At 41.7% G+C, this 22,011-nt stretch overlaps 1 protein-coding gene across 1 annotated transcript in view; it reads right to left on the reverse strand.

Annotated features, from left to right (window-relative positions):
- FAM120B (family with sequence similarity 120 member B) overlaps window positions 1-22,011 on the reverse strand; it is a 278,632-nt gene that overhangs the window by 68,271 nt on the left and 188,350 nt on the right. Inside the window, exon 7 of the mRNA XM_075203367.1 lies at window positions 2,185-2,391. Within this exon, the coding sequence (XP_075059468.1) occupies window positions 2,185-2,391 (207 nt within the window). The remainder of the gene's footprint in view (window positions 1-2,184; window positions 2,392-22,011) is intronic.

The following is a 22,011-nucleotide window of genomic DNA, read 5'->3' on the forward strand; positions in this document are numbered from 1 at the left end:
TGAATAAGGGGTAAAATTAATTTATAATTAAAGTATTGGGGTTAATATTATTTTTCATAATATTAAGGGTGCAATATTATGAGGGTATTTATTATATATATATAATAATAATAATAATAATAATATTATAAGGGGAAAATTATATAGTGCCACATGCATGCATCATATATAGTTATAGCCCCCATAAGTGATCAAATAGTATTGTCCAGTTAAGATAATTATATATTTATATTACACTGATAATATATGTATAGTATTGTTTCCTTAATATAGTTAAAATAAAATTTGCCCCCCATAAGTTAAGTATAAAATAAATTTGCCTCGTAATCAATTAATGATTGCCCCCATAATTCATAAGTCAATGATACCTCCTCTTATAATGTAAATTGCAAGAAAGTTCAATCAGCCGGCGGTTTACCTATTTTCAATCTCCTACACATCGCTAACCATTTAACTTCCATGGGGTATATTTACTAAACTGCGGGTTTGAAAAAGTGGAGATGTTGCATATAGCAACCAATCAGATTCTAGCTATTATTTTGTAGCATGTACTGAATAAATTATAACTAGAATCTGATTGGTTGCTATAGGCAACATCTCCACTTTTTCAAACCAGCAGTTTAGTAAATATATCCCCCAGCCTCAAATCACACTGTAGGAAAGGCAGCAGTTTGGAGCACTAAACCGCCGGCAATGTGGGATGGTTTTAAACTGCCACCAAACACATTTTTTAGTAGATTTACTTCTAAGATTTTACATCGATATCTATGACAAGATTTTGTCTGCAGTAGAAGTTTTTTTTTTGGATAGGTGTAAGAAGCCAGATTTTATTCAGGCTAATTTACTGCTTATTTTAAACCCATTTTTCGTACATATGATATAATATCACATTGTAGAGTCATTGTTTAAACATCTCTTATTTAATAGTTTATTCAGTAGTGCAGTAGTCAACTGAAAATGTAAAGGTTTTTGACTGCATATGTAATGTATTTCTTCACTGTAATTATCAGGCGTAGATTATGTATGTTCATTCCAGTAAGGGCTCATACACACTTGAAAAAACAAGTCTGTTTTACATGTGGTCCAGTAAGCTGTGTGCAATATAGAAACATGCTATTACAGAGATCATTAATCTCAAGAAACTATCCTATGTACTCACTGAAGTGCAGGACACACCTGAATAGAAACCTGTATTATTTTAAGTGCCTTTTGCACTTCAGTGAGCATAGTTGCTAGGTTCCAGCTGCAGCCACTGTATAGCATACTTACCAACTCCCGGAAACTTGTGACTGGAGGGTGGGAGGGGGCGGGACGAGGCCAATCGCGTCATTTTGCCCCCCCCCCCCCCGTGAAAACGCAATTTACGTCGTGGGGGGCGGGGCCAAAATGACGCGATTGGCCTCGTCCGGCCCCCTCCCGCCCTCCAAAATGGCGTGATTCACAGAGAATCGCGTCAAATGATTGAGAAATGCCAGCTTGCCCGGGAGCCCGGGAGACTGACTTTCCGGGAAAGTTGGCATGTATGCTGTATAGTGGTCACAATCAACTGCACTGCAGGTAAAACATGATTGTTTTACTTAGTCTGTATGTATCCAGGGGCGCATGCAGTGGGGGTTTCTGGTGCGGAGCAGCTCTCTCTCTATTTTTTTTTTTTTGGGGGGGGGAAACCCCCTTAAAACTCCTGTGTTTGCCCCTGGTATCCTTATTGCATCTGTGTATTGAGATAACAAAAAGGAGTAATTAACAGAGTGTAAAATAAGTGTATTATGTTATTTCCAATAAAAGTCTTCTTAAAGTGTAAAAGATATTCACAAACTCCAAAGAACAGCTGTCTGCAGAACAACTTATAGAACTTGGGCTCAAGTTTGCCCACCTCACGTTAACCATATAGGCTGTATACAGGCGCGGGCTGGCAGGTTTCAGCTCGGGGGGCGCACAGGCGGGGAACACGTGACACGCGATGCGGCCGCGTCATAATGGTGCGGCCGCATCGCAACGGCCGGCCCGAACAGCCGTTAGACTGCCCCCCTGCCCCCCGGTCCAGCCTGCCTCTGGCTGTATATTATGTTCTTGCCAGTAATAATGTAATGTTTACAGATAGTTATTTATGTCTGTGTACAATGCGCCAACAATGGCATGTATATAAGTGTCTGCTGAGATGTTACTGTTATATATATTACTCACATTATTTTCAAAGATCTCCTCCACAGGTCTCCGTCCATGACACTGTAGGTACTTCTGATGAAAGAGCTTCCCATCAAATGTGTTCCAAGGCATCAGATCCATCATTTTAAAGGGATAGCCGCAGGCACTATTGGCACCCATTAAGGTGATAAGTCCACGGAGAAAGAGAAAAGCAAGGTGAACTGCTCTGGAATCCACATAAGGAAGCTATAAATAAAAAAATGAAATAAAGAATTGTCCCATTGGCTGAAATGTCTTGTTGGCTATATATATATATATACTTGTTATAAATGTTATCATATACAGAAGTTCACCCATGGTTGTTATGTTGAACTATAGTGCCAATACCATGACACTAAGATTTATTTCTCTTCTTGCATCATAATTAAGAAAATAAAGTATCTTAAACACTAAAGGAACAATTCTTAGAATGTAACATTTAGCTATTTAAAGGTGGCCTGTCATTGGCAGCTAAGCCCTGGGGGCATAATTACTAAAATGTGGGTTTGAAAAGTGGAGATGTTGCCTATAGCAACCAATCAGATTCTAGCCATCATTTACTTAGTACATTCTACAAAATGACAGAGAGAATCTGATTGGTTGCTATAAGCAACATCTCCACCTTTTCAAACCCACAGTTTAGTAAATATACCCCTAGATGTTTATTATCACTCTCCAAAGGAATCACAATACTCTTTTACATCAGAAAGCATGGCTGGGTGAGCTTTGTTAGGCAGTACACGAGACAAATTGGTTCAAGCATCATGCCGTCTATGTCTGAATCCCTGCGACCAAAAATGGCTACATATCTTTCTGTAGCAACATATGCATTTTTTTTTCCACTTAATATCTACCTCTTTAAAATTGCAAACAGCCACAGGTGTTTTTACTCCAAGTAAATATACAAAGTCCACATAACAACTGCCAACATATATAACTTCACCCAAATAGCTAACCACACCTTGCAACAAAAGCCTCTTGATTTTGTTCCTCTGGAATCTTATACACTGTTTGCTTTCGAGTTGTGTAATATGTTTCGGTCACCTTTGTAATTCCCTGTTGGTGGCAGAGCTTCAGTAGGACAAAGGTTTTATTTACTATAGATGCTATTCTTGGAAATTTGTGCTTGTACCTTTAAAAAGCAATCCTCAAAAAGAAAAAAAGAAAATTGAGATGTTCATGGTGCAGCCATATTGGCTACAAACAAACATACTGAAGTTATATGAAAAATAATACATATAAATAAAAAAAAAAGTATTTCAAGATAAATGTTATTGGTTCTCAATTTACAACTCAAGGCTAATACAATGTAAAACGTTTTGGGGGTTATGTATGGAAAATGATTCAGAATCAGAACTATATGAATTTTGCTGTATTTTATTCCACTCTGCATTGCTAAATTGTTTGACTCATTAGACCTGTTTTCTTCTTATGCACAACCTTGTAATTGATTACATGAAGGTATTTTAAAACATTGTGTATGTTAGTCAGTTAAATTACGTTTGTTAGTAGCCTTAGGTTTCTATAGCTAATATAACAAAGAGCTAATATACAGCGGTGTAATACAGATACAAAAGAATATCAAACATGACAACTAAACTACACAGAGATGTGCTATATGCCCTAAACACAACAAATAAGGCAAGTGTTATGGGAAACTATGGGGAGATTGGAAAACATATGAAGGATAATTGCATTTTTCCCTAGTCCAGAAGGCTTTTTGAAAATTTATTGGTATAAGGCTTGAAGTTTGGCCTGATTATCCATCAGGGAAATTTGGGGGAGGGTCCTACAATGCCCCCTAAACCATCACAAGGCCTCTTTTGAATATGTGGGGGTCTGGCCCATTTGGAGCTTCACTGCACATGCACCGGTCTTTCTGGGGACCTTGTAGCAGCTGCACCCCTTGTGGTAATAGTAGTCCCGCCACTTTTTTCCACCTTACCTTAAAACCCTACTACTATCATTGGAAACTTTTCATTACCACAATCTTGAACTCATATAATTGAGACAGAATACACAATTAAACATTCTGCTCTACAACCCCTCTACATTATATAATCCACAATTTGTCTATACGAATGTAGTTACATAAACATCTGGTGCTTTGCTAAAACATAAAACTAAATCTGTATTATTAAAATAGCGGTACTTTTTACATGTCATTCAAATCCTTTCTGGAAGTATTTAAAAAATGTTTGTTGCAACATTTCCTAGCAAAAGATTATGTAAGAATGAAGATGATCCCACCAATAATTATATCTATACGTTCTAGGTGCATAGAATGGTACTCCTGTCTAAACACAAAGGACAAATAAAAATTGGAAACATTTAGCTAAATGTGAAACACCAAGCATACTAAAAGCAAAAGTGGCCACACGGGTATGGTCATATGATATTGAGGCAAATAATATTGCAACATGGTCAAAATCATGTACAAAAAATCTAATTGCCCTGCTCTTGGTGAGTGATAAATCAATAAGTATAATATTACAGTACTTATCATTATTGATTAATCACTCACTGGGAGCAGGATAATTAGTGATGTTACATATCTTTCTATATCTTTTTGCATTTATAATTTAGCAGTATCCTATTTAATCCAATTTATCAAAATCCTAATTAACAGCTGACGCTCACTCTTTTAGAGTAAATGAGCATGCTAACGATTTCTTATTTTGTCATACTCATGTATAAAAATCTCAGACTGTGCTGGTTACCTATAATTGTGACTAGCATGGCCACATGACCTCAGTGACTTAAAAAAAGGAATGATTGTTGGCGTGTATTTGACAAGAACTTCAGTTATCAAGATAGCTCAACTTGCTAGTGTTTAATTAGCACTGATGTCAACATAGAACCCTGAGGGGAAAAATGTCATAAGCAATAGGCAACACTGGATGGAAGTGCAAGGAACATCAGGCAAGCAACTGAAGATAGGCTGACTGCAAATTTCAACCTGTTACATTAGCAGACAATTTAATAAAATAAAATTCTAGTGATTGGACCGTTGCACACACCTATGCACTACTGAACTTGCAGACGTGCATTGCCAGAACACAACCAATGCACTAACGAGTGGTGAAAGCGATATTGTCCGATGAATATTGTTCAATATCTTCTTGACAAATGTGGCACCAGCCTAAACAACTCTACAGCCTTTATTGCTTATTTATAACAGTGAAGGGTTCTGGTAGGTCGCGTAACACTGTAGGGTTCATTTTCCTGGAATGGTTGGGGTTCAGTCATTCCCTTAGAAAGCCAGGTCAATGCTAATCAATTCCTAATGGTACTGATCAGCTTCAACCCATGTTGCAGCATCTGTTTTCTCTTTTGGGTGTGCATATTTCACACTGACAATGCCTCAGAAGAGCATGTGTTGTCGCCCCCAATGGTTTGCTGAGCATGACGCTAAGGCTATCAACATGGCATGATTTTTCCCAGATCTGAACCCAATTGAGCATGTATGGGATATTCTGGAATGATGCCTGAGGTCCACCACCATCAATCAGTTATCAGTTGAGTGATTTTCTTGTGGAATAATGGTGCTGCTTTTCTCCTGCATATAATAATATCATGACGCATATAGGCCACATGTGGTGGCCCAATGACCTATTAAGTGATTTTATATTGGTGTTTCCATTTTTTCCCACTACCTCAATATATGAACTGAGAAAGGAGTTGCATCTTCAGCTCATGTGTCAATTCCTTGACAGATCTGCCTGTCAATATCTGTCAACCCATATATGTACAACAGTTCAAATGACAAATGTGTTCATTGCTTTGTGTATGTATATATATATATATATATATATATATATATATATATATATATATGTATATATATATATATATATATATATATATATATATATATATGTTGTATTTCAGATACTATACTGTATCATGCATCACAGACCCAAGTAGTTTTAAAAGCTTAGGTTAGGTTATCCAATAAAGTGTACCACCTCAACTTGTTTCTGCTTTTATCAGTGGCTAGCATGGTATAACACTTCTATGCATACAATGGCCTGATAATTTGTTCCTTGCCTGGAAGCATTCTAATGCTTGAGGAATAAACTGAAATTTCCTGGTTTATAATAAACACCCAGAATGTTAAGCATCCATTTTTACACCCAGTCATGTACCTTTTGCAACAAAGACCATCACATATTGCAGAATGTGTTGACAGCTAAGGAGAAGAAGCCATGGCACTAGTGCAGGCTTGTTTCTAGCAGATACTTTGAAATAATCCCCTGCACAACACGACAATTTAACTACAGAAGCCAGCTTAAGGGAGGAGCTGAGATATCAGTTATATTCTGGCTGTTCCCAGTTACTTGTACCTCTCCCTGGGAGTGGGGTGGGGGTAAAGCTTCTATCACTGAACCAGGGCCGTCTTTTCCACTGGGCACGATGGGCAAGTGCCCGGGGTCCTCACAGTCAAGGGGGTCCCATAGGCAGGGCTCTTCCTTAATTAGAATAAATAATCCTGCAAAAAAAAAAAAAAAAAAACTTTGCTTTTGCTGTCATACGGTCAGGTTGGGTGGTGATCCGGCTCCCTCCCTGTTCTTCTCCTCCATGCTGTGCTCGCACTGAATGTTGGGTGTGATGTCATCGCATCCGACATTTTCATTCAGGAGTGTGGGTCGGAGGAGCCACAACGCGAGAAGCAACGCAGAAGCAAGCGAAAATCAAAGAAGCAGAAAATAAGAAAAATGAAGAGAAAAAGGGGATGCAATCGGAGATCAAGGTGACTGAAAGGTGGATTTGATTTTGTATTTGCTGTATTTCAAGGGTCGCAGAGCAAGTACAATAAAAAAAAGTGATTTTATATATATATATATATATATATATATATATATATATATATATATATACACACACACCGTATTTTTCGCTCCATAAGACGCACCTGACTATAAGACGCACCTAGTTTTAGAGAAGGAAAACATTCACTGGCCCCTTCACTCGCACAAAATACACTGGCCCCTTCACTCACACTCACCAACACACACACACACACACACACTATATTAACACGCTGATCCCCACTCTTAGACACACATGCTATGTTAGCACACTGGCACACACACAGTATAGCCTCCAGCACACACACAGTATAGCCTCCAGCACACACACAGTATAGCCTCCAGCACACACAGAGTATAGCCTAAAGCACACACACACAAACACTATAGCCTTATCTTATTCCCTCCGGTGACTTCAGCACTGCGGATCCTCCTGAAGGAAGAAAGAAAATAAAACTTACATGTCCAGCGTGGAGAAGCGGGTCCCGGCCAGGCTGCAGATCCTCCTGATCGTCCGTCCCCCTGCCTATCTGTGAGGACCTAGCTATCACATGGGACCGAGCTATCAAAGACAAAACTGTTATGGTGATAGCTGCCATAGCACCTAAACTCCCATATCCACTCATTTTGGGGCGAGACTTCCCACTGTTTAATGATGTCCTCCGGCCGGACATGTCGGCAATTGATGCAACGGTCGGAAGCCCGGTCTTAAAGGAACCGCCTAAGAATCCACAACATCTGGGCATCGATCCTGGGAGTCACAGCAGGAGTTCCACAAAAGCATCCACCTGCGAGGAAACATGGACAGTCCAAACTAGCATTGGTCGGTGATGTCGCAGATGAGCCCACCCCGCCTGTCAGTGAGGAAACGGACTGGTCCGCAATACCAATTTTGTTTCCTTTGCAGGACTTTGCTCGAGACCAACTTAATGATGCCACTTTGGAACATGCCTTCAAAAGTGTGACTGAGGTAAATGGGGTAGCAAAAGCCGCCCAGCCTGCAGAAGGTATACCATATTTTATTGTTAAAAATAATTTTCTGTATAAAGTTGCTACTGTACAGGGGGATAAAGTAGAACAATTAATGGTTCCTCAGGTCCATGTAACCCTAGTGTTAAAAGCAGCACACACACGTCTGTGGGGGACACCTAGGGGAGGATAAAATACGGGAACGAGTTCTGCTTAGGTTTAACTGGCCCGATGTACACATGGCAGTGAAAAAGTATTGCCGGTCCTGTCCCATTTGTCAGAGAACCGGTCCCAAACCCATGTACAGGGCACCTCTCATTTCAATTCCAATAGTACAAGTTCCCTTTGAACGGATAGCTATGGACCTTGTGGGGCCACTGGAAAAATCTGAACGTGGGCACCAATATATACTAGTGGTGCTTGACTATGCAACGAGGTATCCAGAGGCAATTCCCCTACGAAACATAAAGTCCAGCACCATAGCTAAGGAACTTGTATTGATGTTTACACGCTTGGGAATACCCAAAGAAATTCTCACAGATCAGGGTACTCCATTCATGTCTAAACTGATGAAGGACATGTGTCAGTTGCTAGGGGTTACGGCGCTTCACACCTCTGTATACCATCCACAAACAGATGGCTTGGTGGAACGCTTTAACCGCACATTAAAGCACATGCTCAGGAAAGCAGTGGTTCAAGAAAAAAAAAAGATTGGGACACTCTTATTCCCTATTTGATGTTTGCCATCCGTGAGGTACCTCAAGCTTCAACAGGGTTTAGTCCCTTTGAGTTATTGTTTGGGAGACAGCCCAGGGGTATCTTGGATATGTTAAAAGAAGGGTGGGAGCAGCAAGGTCCCAGGGAGCCAAATCTGGTACAATTTGTGTCACAAATGTATGAGAGGCTAGGAAAGATAGGGCCCATTGTGCAGCAACATGTAAATGAGGCTCAGGAACGACAGAGAAAAAGTTATGATAAAAGTGCTGTTGTTCGATCTTTCAAGCCTGGGGACAAGGTCCTAGTCCTGGTTCCCACCCAGGAAAGCAAACTTTTCGCCCATTGGCAGGGTCCATATGAAGTTCTAGAGGCTGTCGGTCCTGTCAATTACAGAGTCCACCAGTTAACCATGTTAACCTCCTTAAACCTTGGCATGATGAGGAAACCTCTCCTCAGGTAGTGAGTACTGCCATTGAAAAGTCTGAAGTGCCCATAGAGCCAGCTTTGTCCATTCAGCAGAGACAACAGACTGAAGAAATGATTCGCCGGAACAGGGATGTCTTCTCTTCCATTCCTGGGCGCACTACCTTAATCGAACACGACATTGTCACTGCGCCAGGAGTAACATAGTAACATAGTAACATAGTTGATGAGGTTGAAAAAAAGACACCAGTCCATCAAGTTCAACCTATTTTGGATCTCCTGCGATCTTACACTTATATTTGAAATTAATCCAGAGTAAGCAACCGCCAATCTGTTTCAATTTTGAAAATCCCCCCAGACTCAATATTGCAATCCAATTTTTACCCTCCACTACTATCCTTTATTTTAAATTAACGGTCGTATCCCTGGATACACCTTTCCGCTAAAAATTTGTCTAACCCATATCTATTGAATCTGCCATCACAAACTTCCCTGGCAATGAATTCCATATCTTGACTGCCCTTACTGTAAAGAACCCCTTCCTTTGCTGGTTGTGAAATTTCCTCTCCTCTAACCTTAGGGGATGACCACGTGTCCTGTGTATGGTGCTTGGGGTAAAAAGTTCCCATGAAAGCTCTCCGTATTGACCCCTAATGTATTTGTACGTAGTAATCATATCTCCCCTTAGACGCCTCTTTTCTAAAGTAAACATGCCTAAACTGGCTAACCTTTCCTCATAACTTAATGACTCCATACCCTTTATCAATTTTGTCGCCCTTCTCTGAACCCTTTCTAGTTCCAAATTATCTTTTTTATAGAGTGGTGCCCAGAACTGTACTGCATATTCAAGATGAGGTCTTACCAACGATTAATAAAGTGGCAAAATTACACTGTCTTTCCTTACATCTATGCCCCTTTTTATGCATGCCAATACTTTGTTTGCCCTTGCAGCTGCTGCTTGACATTGAGCACTATTGCGAAGTCTACTGTCTACGAGCACTCCCAAATCCTTTTCCATTACAGATTCTCCTAAATTAATTCCATTTAATTTATAGATTGCATTCTTGTTTTTGAAATGTATCAAGCTGAGAGTTTTCTGTCGGGTTTGAAAAACTAATCAGATTCTAGCTATCATTTATTTAGCACATTCTACAAAATGACAGCTAGAATCTGATTGGTTGCTATAGGCAACATCTCCACTTTTCAAACCCACCGGAAAACTCTCAGCTTGATACATTTATCTCCATGGTCTCTATGTGACCGGCATCATCAGCGACCTGCAGCTGTTGCTTGACATTAAGCACTATTAATAAGTCTACTGTCTACGAGCACTCCCAAATCCTTTTCCATTATAGATTCTCCTAAATTAATTCCATTTAATTTATAGATTGCGTTCTTGTTTTTGATTCCTGAATGCATAACCTTACATTTATCTGTGTTAAACCTCATATTCCATTTGGCCGCCCAATCCTCCACTTTTTTAAGTCTCTCTGTAGAGAAGCTACATCTTGCTCTGATTTTATTATCTTACAGAGTTTTGTGTCATCTGCAAAAATAGAAACTTTACTCTCTAAACCATCACCAAGGTCATTAATAAATATATTAAAAAGGAGTGGTCCCAGCACGGAACCTTGAGGTACTCCACTTAAGACCTTTGACCAATTAGAAAATGTTCCATTTATCACAACTCTCTGTTCCCAGTTTTAATTAGTTTTCCAAAACTAACCAGTTTTCGATCCAAGTACAAATTTTGATTCCTAGACCCAGTTCCCTTATTTTGTAAACCAACCTCTTGTGTGGCACTGTATCAAAGGCCTTTGCAAAATCTAAGTAGACCACATCTACTGTCCTGCCCTGGTCTAAGTTCCCACTAACTTCCTCGTAGAAACTAATTAGATTAGTTTGACATGACCTATCCCTCACAAATCCATGTTTATTCCCACTAATAATTTTATTGCGTACCAAGTAATCCTGAATACTGTCCCTTAAAATTCCTTCCAGTAGTTTCCCCACTATTGATGTCAGGCTTACAGGTCTATAATTCTCTGGTTGTGATCTCGTCCCCTTTTTATACAACGGCAACACATCTGCTATTCGCCAATCCCTTGGTACTGAGCCTGATGAGATTGAATCTCTGAAAATTAAGAATAGCGGTCTAGCTATTTCCGAGTTTAACTCCATAAGGACCCTTGGGTGTATGCCATCTGGACCTGGAGCTTTATTTATCTTAATATTCTTCAGTCGCCTTTGGACTTCTTCCTCTGACAACCAAGCATTAATTAATGGCATGGTTTAATTTCCATTTTTATGTATTACTCCTGCCATTTGTTCCTCTCTGGTAAATACTGAAGAAAAGAACGTGTTTAATACCTCTGCTTTTTCCTTAGTATCATTTATCAATTCACCCATCTCACTTCTTAGGGGTCCTATATTATCTTTTTTAATCCTTTTGCCATTTATATTCTTAAATTTTTTTGGGGGTTTGTCTTACTTTCTTTTGCAACGTGCCTTTCATTTTCTAATTTAGCCAATCTAATTTCCTTTTGCATGTTTTATTACATTCCTTGTACCTATGGAAGGACTCCTCTGACCCTTCAGACTTAAACAATTTAAATGCTCGCTTCTTCCTTTGCATTTCTTCCCTTACCTTTTTATTTAGCCACATTGGTTTAGACTTAATTCTTTTACATTTATTTCCCATAGGAATGAACTCATTTCTTCCGTATTTTTTCCTTCAAAGGCTTTGTCCCAGTCTATGCTCTTTATAGACTCCTTTAGCATATTAAAATTTGCCTTTTTAAAGTTTAAAGTCCTAGTTGATCCCTTATACTGTTGTTTCTGGAAACTAATTTCAAATGAGACCATATTATGATCACTGTTTCCATTGTAAAGCAGAAGCCGTATCGTATTCCAGAAGCCAGATGGGTGGACGTGAGAAAGGAGGTCGAGAAGATGCTCCAGTTAGATGTGATTGAAGAGTCCACCAGTGAATGGAATAGTCCCATTGTGCTTGTCCCGAAACCCAATGGGACAATTAGGTTCTGCAATGACTTTAGGCGCCTAAACAGTATGTCGCAGTTTGATGCCTATCCGATGCCACGTGTGGATGAACTAGTGGAAAATCTTGCTGGTAGCAATTATTTAACAACCCTTGATCTAACAAAGGGTTATTGGCAAGTTCCCCTGACTTCCACGACCAAGCCAAAGACTACATTTTCCACCCCTGATGGTCTCTATCAATATAAAGTCCTACCCTTTGGGTTGCATGGGGCACCTGCCACCTTCCAAAGGGCCATGAATAAATTGCTACGACCTCACACAGCTTATGCAGCCGCTTACCTGGACGATATAGTGATTTATACCCCAGACTGGGGATCACATTTAGCCAAAGTTGAGGCGGTCTTAGCTTCATTAAGGTCAGCAGGATTAACAGCTAACCTAGAGAAATGTGCCATAGACATGAGAGAAGCCAAATATTTGGGGTACATTGTTGGTCGAGGGCATGTAAAACCCCAGCTAGACAAAGTGGAGGCAGTCAAAAATTGGGCAAGACCAGAAAAAAAGTTGCAGTTAAGAACCTTTTTAGGCTTAGTAGGTTACTACAGGTGGTTTGTAAGCCACTTCGCCACTAGAGCTGCTCCACTTACGGACATGTTAAAAAAAGTTGTCCAGATAGATTAACCTGGTCTGATTCTGCAGAAACCGCCTGGTCTGATCTTCGGTTAGCTCTTTGTTCCTCTCCAGTTCTACAAGCACCAGATTTTACCCGGAGGTTCTTGCTCCAAACTGATGCTTCTGGTGTTGGCTTAGGTGCAGTCATGTCACAGGAGAAAAATGGAGTAGAAAACCCTGTCCTGTACCTAAGTCGGAAGTTGCTTCCAAGGGAACAAAAATATGCCACTGTGGAGAAAGAATGTCTCGCCATAAAATGGGCTACAGAAGCTCTGCGCTATTATCTCCTAGGCAGAGAGTTCCCCTTAATAACAGACCATGCACCATTAAGATGGATGCAGAACAACCGGGAGGTAAATGCCAAGGTAACCCGTTGGTTCTTGGCACTGCAACCTTTCAAGTTCTCAGGAGAACATAGACCTGGGATTCTGCACAAGAATGCAGATGCATTGTCACGAAAATATGCTCTCCTCGCGAAGTCCGCGTCCCCCTACTTGGAGACGCTAGGGGGAGGGATGTGTAACAAAGGGAGGCATTTTTCTGACAAGAGGCAGAGAAAGTATACAAACAGAATAAAACATTGGCACCGTTATGCACCTAGGTTGAGATTAAACCAGGTAAAAACATATGTGTAGTTTAAAGTTTGTTAACTTACATGATTTCCTCTCAGCAAACAGACAGGGTGTGTCTGGGCAAACAGAGCCACTGATGGGTGTTTTCCGTCCCCCTGCCTATCTGTGAGGACCTAGCTATCACATGGGACGTCCCATGTGATAGCTAGGTTCTGACAGATAGGCAGGGGGACGGACGATCAGGAGGATCTGCAGCCTGGCCGGGACCCGCTTCTCCACGCTGGACATGTACGTTTTATTTTCTTCCATCCTTTCTGGCATGCAGTATTCGCACCATAAGACGCACACACTTTTTCCCCCACTTTTTTTAGGGGAAAAAGTGCGTCTTATGGAGCGAGAAATACGGTATATATATACATACATATATATATTGTGTAACAAAGGGAGGCATTTTTCTGACAAGAGGCAGAGAAAGTATACAAACAGAATAAAACATTGCCACAGTTATGCACCTAGGTTGAGATTAAACCAGGTAAAAACATATGTGTAGTTTAAAGTTTGTTAACTTACATGATTTCCACTCAGCAAACATACAGGGTGTCTCTGGGCAAACAGAGCCACTGATGGGTGTTTTCTTTTAAAGAGAAGGTGGGTGTGTCACCTGTCCATCAAGCTAAGGCTGGGGGAGGAGTATCAGGTATAAAAGCTTGTTTGTGCCATTTGTTCAGGGAGATCAACGCTGGGGATACTGGCTGGTCTTGAGATAGCTGAGCTATGTCTAGCTAGCGCTTAGCGTCTCCAAGAAATGCTGTGAAATCTGTACGGTGTCAAAACATTTACCATCCTGACAATAAAACTACATAAAAGGAAGAAGTTGTTCGCGTGTGCTTCTGCAGTAGCGGGCTTTTGCCACAAGATAGATATATATATATATATATATATACAAAAAATAGATACAAACGGCGCTATGACACTATACCAGTACTATTATATTAGTAAAGTCCAATAACTTGAACTGGTTCCTCCATATGTCACACTTCCCCTGTGCGGGCGGCTGCCAATCAAGCGGTGTAGCAGGAAAAAAATCTAAAAAAAGATGGAAGAGGAGGCGCACAATAGTGTAGTACAGTATATTATTGGAGCCAATAAGAGAATCTAAAAAAGGAACCTAATCACCAGAGTAAAGTAAGCCAAAACTTTCCACCATGTGGCTATCCACAGTATCTGAAGTGGATAGAAATAGCAAAAATGGTAGGAAATGACACAGAGCCACGTAGCAGTCAAGATAGTCCCATTCAGCAAAGTGCAAGAAATAAACAGGTCACACTAGTGCAGAGATATGCGTACCAGACACAAAAAGTGTTATGGCTTCTCTGGAGGGATATCCTGTAGACCGTGAGGATGTAGTCAATCTTCAGCCATCATGGATTTAACCGATATGTTACCCGCTATAAGGATCCACATCTCCCTCGTCCTCCGGTCACTGGACCCGGCTCAGTACTGCTCCCACAGACGCTCAATACTCTGGTACCAGACACTGTCCTGTAAGGAGTTAGTATGAGCTGACCACGTAGTTTAAAGGTACCACTGACATAAGTGTCTCGTTCTCTCCCGTACAGGGCGGGAGCTGCACTATATATATATACACACACTTTCATTCTGTGGTTGTGTAGGTAGGGGACCCAGTGCACTGCTTTACCCAGGGGCCTATAATGTTGGTATGATGGCCCTGCACTGAACGTGTCAAGCCTACTTACACATGGACATGCAAGAAAATAAATAAAAACGTAATCTAATAAAAAAGTGAAAGACTAAAAGGTAGTAAGTAGATAATTCTCCACCTGTCTTATATATAAATATGCTTTAAGCTCTTGTCATTCTCACCATATTGTGCCATGCACTGACTATTTACTACTTATATTCTATGTGGTGTTGTACTCATTGTTACTTGTAGGTAACTGACACATGAAACACCTGTTGCATTGTTTATGAAATGCTCCAATCCTTTCTTAAACAAACCATATTTGCAGGTTATGGATTTAAAGTATGTGTTTATCTTTGCAGTCAGCAATACTTCTGTAACCTCTACTGTTGTAAATATTTTAAATATATATAACACTTGATATTTTTTTTTATAGAATTAAAAATATCTTCGCAACTCATACAACTATAGACACCCTTTTGCAGGCAGAGGGTTGCAGAAATGCTGTACCTAATGTACCTCAACCATTTTTTAAGGTTTATATAAACATTAGAGGGTAAATTTATCAAGCTGTGGGTTTGAACAAGTGGAAATGTTTCCTATACCAACCAATCAGATTCTAGCTGTCATTTTGTAGAATGTACTAAATAAATGATAACTAGAATCTGATTGGCTGCTATAGGCAACATCTCCACTTTTTCAAACCCACAGCTTGATTATTTTACCCCTAGGTGTCTCTTTCATTGATTAAGTGCATTGTTTTAATTTATTACTGAAATTAAAGGTTATGTCTGACCAGTGCCGTAACTAGACATTTTAGTGCCCTGGGCGAGACAGGGCACTGGCGCCCCCCATCTAAGTGGGAGTGACATCTTTTTATCCCTTCTTGTCGCCGACTCCTGTCTGCACGGCTCCTCACTGACGTCACGAATGACATTCAGTGCGGGCGGAGCAGGTGCCGACGCCGCAGAGAGGTGATTGGTTTTTTTTTTCAAGGAGGCTTGAAGGAACCAATGTAATAGAGGAGAAAGAGAGAGAGAGACTGTCTGTGTGAGGGAGAGAGACTGTCAGAGTGTGAGATTTATACTGGGGCCATGGAGAGAGAGAGAGACTGTCAGATTTATACTGGGATGAGAGAGAGAGACTGTCAGATTTTATTTTTTTGGACCTTTTATTTTTCAAGGAATAAAGAGATATTCAATAACTAGAAATATGGCTACATTTTACACAATACATTTTAAGTTGAAAGGAAGTAGAAAAAACAATAATAGACAACACAAACATATTAGCTGATTCGATATGACCTTGCGCAAAGAGATTTTCTTGAGCCTTTCACTGTTACTTTCCCTCGTTTGCGTTCCAAATGCCGAACTTCCTGTCAGTGGAATGCACATGCGTTCCACTGCGGGAAAGTACAGAGCCAGATAGCAGGCGGCTGCTGCGCCCCCTTGGGCTTGCGCCCTATGCGATGGCACCGCCCGCACATGCCTAGTTACAGCTCTGTGTCTGACCCTCTTGAAGGTTAGAAGTTGATTCCTCTTCAAACGCAATGTGAATGCAACTTGTGCATTTAAAATGCTCATGTAACTTGGACCCGCATACACCAAGCGCACCTTGGTAATATGTCCGGAGTTGAAAAAGCAATAATTAAGTTTCGGAACGTACAACCGTGCATATGTGTCATTGCGCTTTTATTTGCCCTTCTATTAATTTGGGAGCAATCGATCCGTCTTTACTTTTTATTCACAGAAGTACACGCATGTGTGCTTTTGCTTAAGTACCCTCATTAACCTTACTACCCCTAAACAATCATGTTTCATGACAATTACACCACATTAACTTTCTCAATGTATTACTTCATCAACCTATACTATTCAATAACAAAAATCCATTTATAACATACCTTGTTAATAAATATGTCTTATTAATACACATTTGCTTAGAAAAAATAAAACCGACACAAAGTTTTTTTCAAACAACACTTTTTTACATGAAAATAAACAAATTTAACAATTTTCAAAAATTTCAAAATTACAAACATTTGTTTCTAATCATCTCGTTATATATAAATGTTTTTTTCTATTTGTTAATAATGACAAGTGCAGCCCTAAGCGGAACGTCCCTAAACTCAGGTGATAGGGACTACAAATGGTACCTGCAGCCGGGAAGGTAACTCCCCTCCAGTAGCCAACCAATGGGAGGGGAGTGGGCGTTGTCATCCAGGGAAGTATACGCCGGGCACAGGCACATTCAGTCCTTCTTATCCAGCTGGAGAACAACAGGACAACATCACTGGACAGGCTGAGTAGCATCACAGTATCGGTTATATACTGCTTTTTGTCTTTACTCTGCTTTTTTCTCTTGGTAGTCCTATACAACCAGCTATTAATTTCTTTCCTCTCCTTAGTTCCTTCTATTTTACCCCGTTTTCCTTATCTCCCTCCGTTCCATGCTTTCGGCCTGCTAGCCCCTGTGTCTCTCTCCTGGTCTCTCCCCCCTCTCTCCCTGTGGTTTTCGTGCATTATATGTAATAGTATACAGTATTTTATGGCATTGACTGTGTGTATTTAGCTACTGCAATAATTAGATGGTTTTGTATGGTTTGTCTCTGTTAGCCAAGTTATTAAAAAACTGTATCTGCTTCTCCATTGCACCCCCCCTTACCTCCCCCTCCCGCTCCATAGTAGCCTGTGTTTACTCACGGTATTAACATCTGTGGCTGTGTCCTGTGATATACCGGGGATTAGCTTTCCAGCGGTGGCTAGTGTGGCCCATATCCTTGTAGTGCCCTTGCTTTGCGGCCCCTTTTGGTAGGCATTCCCCCGTTTTTGATAACCTGCCATCTTCCCTCCACCCGTTGGAATAGACATGCCACGTCCCCGTAAGATAGCAAGCCCCCCTCCCGCTTCTCAGACCCTCCAGCGGAGGCCCTGCGACATAGAAATCCCCCCAACAGCTTCCCTGCTGTAGGGAGTGCTGCCGCGGCCCCACCCCCCTCGACGTCCGGTCGGCGTGTGACCACTTTTGGTCGGCGCGCGACCACTTCAGGTCCCCGTGTGCGTACTAATGCGCATGCGCAGCGACGCAGAGCTCCGGAGTAGGCAGCTACGCTGCCCGCTGCCGGAGTATTCGGAAGGGGGAGAGGGAGAATTTTTCCCTCCAACCCCCAGCCAGCGCCCAGCGACCTGGGCATATGGGGCACTGAACCACCAATGAGGGGTCATAATAATTGGTTCACTGAACCACCAATGATTAATAATAGCTGGTTTAGACCAGGGTCCAGCCCCTTTGATTATGTGCAGGCATGCTAGTGTTGGGGGGGGGAAGGGCCTCTGCCACTCACTTGCTCTGTAGGGGGGGTCTGCTTTGAGTTCTGCTCAAACCCGGTGAGGTAAGGCCTGAGGGGCTGCCCTAAATAGCGGGTGGCTGCCAAACAGCCGTGCTGGGCCATCCTCACCTTGCCCTAGTGGCATAATAATATAGCCTGCGCCAGGGGCAGGGAGGGGGAAGGGGGGGCTGATGCCCTGTTGCTATTCAGGAGCCTGGTGCCCTGTAGGTATGGGGGCTGGAATGCCTGCACATAATCAAATTGTTTTTTTCTATTTGTTAATAATGTGCAGGGAGAGTGTTTCTTCTACATCTGAAAATATATATATTTTTTTTTTTAAAGACTACATTTTAACAGAACAACATTATTACATATTACAAACATATCTTTGATCTATGGGTGTAAATTGGTCCCACGTTTCTAGCTGTGCAGAGTTCAGAGGTGCTACATATAAATCTCTACAAGATTAATCTTAGTGTGAACACAGTACTAGCCAGAGGGCTGTATTTTGGAGTCACATACAGATATATCGTGGGGAGTCTGCTTTACTTACTGGCAAACACTTATTAGGCCCATTAAGTCAGACATCTGTAGAATAGTAATAATTGTCTAGGCATAGGCAAATACAGATTTAGTAAAGAAATGATTTTTATGCTGAAAAAAACTTTAATATACTACTAGATTATTAAATCAAGATACTTATATTCCTCTTAAGGGGCCTGGGATGGGCTCGCTGCCTCCTCCAACTGGGGCTCCTCAACAATAACCATTGGTCGCTCACAGAATTTGTCCCATGTTTCCTTCTGGGGCTTCACTTGGGGCTCTTGTAGGCAGCGTTCTGTTTGAAAAAAACATTATATATTAGCCGTTATTATCTCTCTCTCTTAGATCTACTGTTGGGTTTCAATGTTAATTATTTAATACCACACATGGAGCATTACTCCACCATTGGGCAAATGCAACCCCCTATACACCACTTGCATATGGACTTGACCTATGAGGTTTATTAAAAAAACATATTAATACTAAAACATCAATATTACATAGCATGCCTTGTAATTTGTCCATTGATGTTTATTAAGTTCTCTTTTACACTGGGATATAACTAAATAGGTCAGATAAAACTGTAATTATATGTATTTATTATTAATTGTAAATTTACGCCTTGCAATGACCTTCCTTAGGTCTACAAGGAACTTTGTTTTCCGCCTGTATAGGTCACTCCAGCAGTGTTGGAAGTGTCCAATGAAGCGGGCATAGGTACTCAAGTCACGGATCCCTTCTATACCATATCTAAAATGGTGTATTTCCTTTCATTTGTCCCTACTGGAGTGCTTGTCATTCAATCACAATACCAAGGCACCTAGGTATGTTCCAACGCCTGGGCGTTCACACACAACAAATGGCAATATAATACTCATCTGCAGACACTATATAAACTTGGAGAGGCAATCGTTGTGCCTTGCCATATTAAGATTAAAAACCCATATTGGATTTGAGACAGCAGTTTTTGGATCTATCTATATATATGACAATGTCCTATTCAGAGGGAGACACAGCTGAGCAAAGCCAATGTCACGGGCACTAGGAGTTTCTACCCAGGATTCACCAGGTGTGATTATGCTTACCAGAGGGGCGGAGCTTATCACAGCGAACCTCTGGGCAGTATGGTGAATGGTTAGAACAGTACAACAACTTAGGATAAGGAATGTCAATGGAGTGTCAGCGACTTGCAGCTATGCGGCAGGAGAGTCAGCGACTTGCAGCTATGCAGCAGGAGAGTAAGCGACTTGCAACTATAATGCGGAGGTAGGTATAACAACTGATGTGCAGTGAAGACTCGTGCCAGTGCAGGTGGGTAGCCGGGAGAGTCAGTGGTCTGCGGATAGCAAGTTGTACCATTGCTGTGATGGGAAGAGTTGTCCAGGTGCAGGTAGGAGCGGGAGCGTCAGTGGTCTGCGGATAGCAAGTTGTACCACTGCAGTGATGGGAAGACTTGTCCAGGTGCAGGTAGGTAGCGGGAGCATCAGTGGTCTGCGGATAGCAAGTTGTACCACTGCGGTGATGGGAAGACTTGTCCAGGTGCAGGTAGGTAGCGGGAGCGTCAGTGGTCTGCGGATAGCAATTTGTACCACTGCGGTGATGGGAGCAGGTAGGTGGCGGAATAGCGGGTAGTCTGTAGCGGCAAGTATACCACTGATGAGCAAGGGAGACTTGTCCAAATGTAGGCAAGCAGCTGAATAGCAAATAGTCTGTGGCGGGTACGTTACCACTGATGAGCAGAGCAGGCTTGTCCAGGTGCAGGTATGCAGCGGAATGGCAAGCAGTCTATAGCGGGTACATTTATCACAGAAGAGCAGATAAGGCTTGTCCATGTGTAGCCATGCAGCGGAGTAGAGGTAGTCTGTAGCGGGCAAGTTTACCACGGATGAGCAGAGAGGACTTGTCCACAGCAAAACCGATCACATGAGCAGAACACAGGAAACACCTAGGAGTCTCAAGGGAATGAGAACCAAGAACAGGCAACGATACAAAGGACACAGGTGCCTTAAATAGTGAGTGGTGATTGATTCACCAATAGGATTAAAAGCAAGGTTTTAAGTTCAAGAGTCCTGCACATGCGCAATCCAGTCAAGATGGCGGACGGCCGCGGCTTAGGACAGGCGCCGGCAGGAATGAGAGAGAGCCACGTACCAGACCAGAGGCACTAACCGTCCGGTGAGTGACAGTACCCCCCTTTTAAAGGTGGGCACAGAACACTTGAAACCGGGTTTGCCCGGATATTTGGAATAAAATTTCTTTAGAAGAGCTGGAGCATTGAGATCTTCTGCGCGGATCCAAGAGCGCTCCTCAGGGCCAAAACCCTTCCAATGCACCAGGAAGCGAAGGATTCCACGAGAGATTTTGGCATCCAGTATATGGGTAATCTCGAACTCCTCCTCTTGATGAGCTTGAACTGGGCGAGGTACTGAAGGAGGAACCGAGAATCGGTTGATGATGAGAGGCTTGAGTAATGAAACGTGGAAGGCATTGGAGATCCGAAGGTTCTTTGGTAATAACAACTTGAAACACACAGGATTAATCACTTGAGTGATTTTATATGGACCGATATAACGTGGGGTAAACTTCATGGAAGGAACCTTCAGGCGAATATTCCTGGTAGAAAGCCATACGCGGTCTCCAATTTTGAGTGGTCGAATTGCTTGCCTCTTTTTGTCAGCAAAAAATTTATATCTGGAAGATGCCTTCTTCAGGGAGGTTTTAACCTGAGACCAGATAGTTTTAAATCTCTGGCATAAATTCTCCACAGCAGGAACTTGGGTGGGAGGGAGGGCAGGAAATTCTGGGAGAGACGGATGGTGACCGTATACCACAAAGAAAGGTGTTTTCGAAGATGACTCGTGATACATATTATTGTGGGCGAATTCAGCCCATGGAAGCAAGTCTACCCAATTGTCCTGGTTGGCTGAGGAAAACATTCTTATGAAAGTCTCTAAATCCTGGTTGCCTCTCTCGGTCTGCCCATTCGACTGAGGATGGTATGATGATGATAATGACAGTCGAATACCCAAGGTTTTGCAAAGGGCTCGCCAGAATCTGGAGCGAACTGCACTCCTCTGCCCGAAACGATCT

The sequence above is a fragment of the Mixophyes fleayi genome, chromosome 3 (genome assembly GCF_038048845.1).
Source record: "Mixophyes fleayi isolate aMixFle1 chromosome 3, aMixFle1.hap1, whole genome shotgun sequence".
NCBI classification, from domain to species: Eukaryota; Metazoa; Chordata; class Amphibia; order Anura; family Limnodynastidae; genus Mixophyes; species Mixophyes fleayi.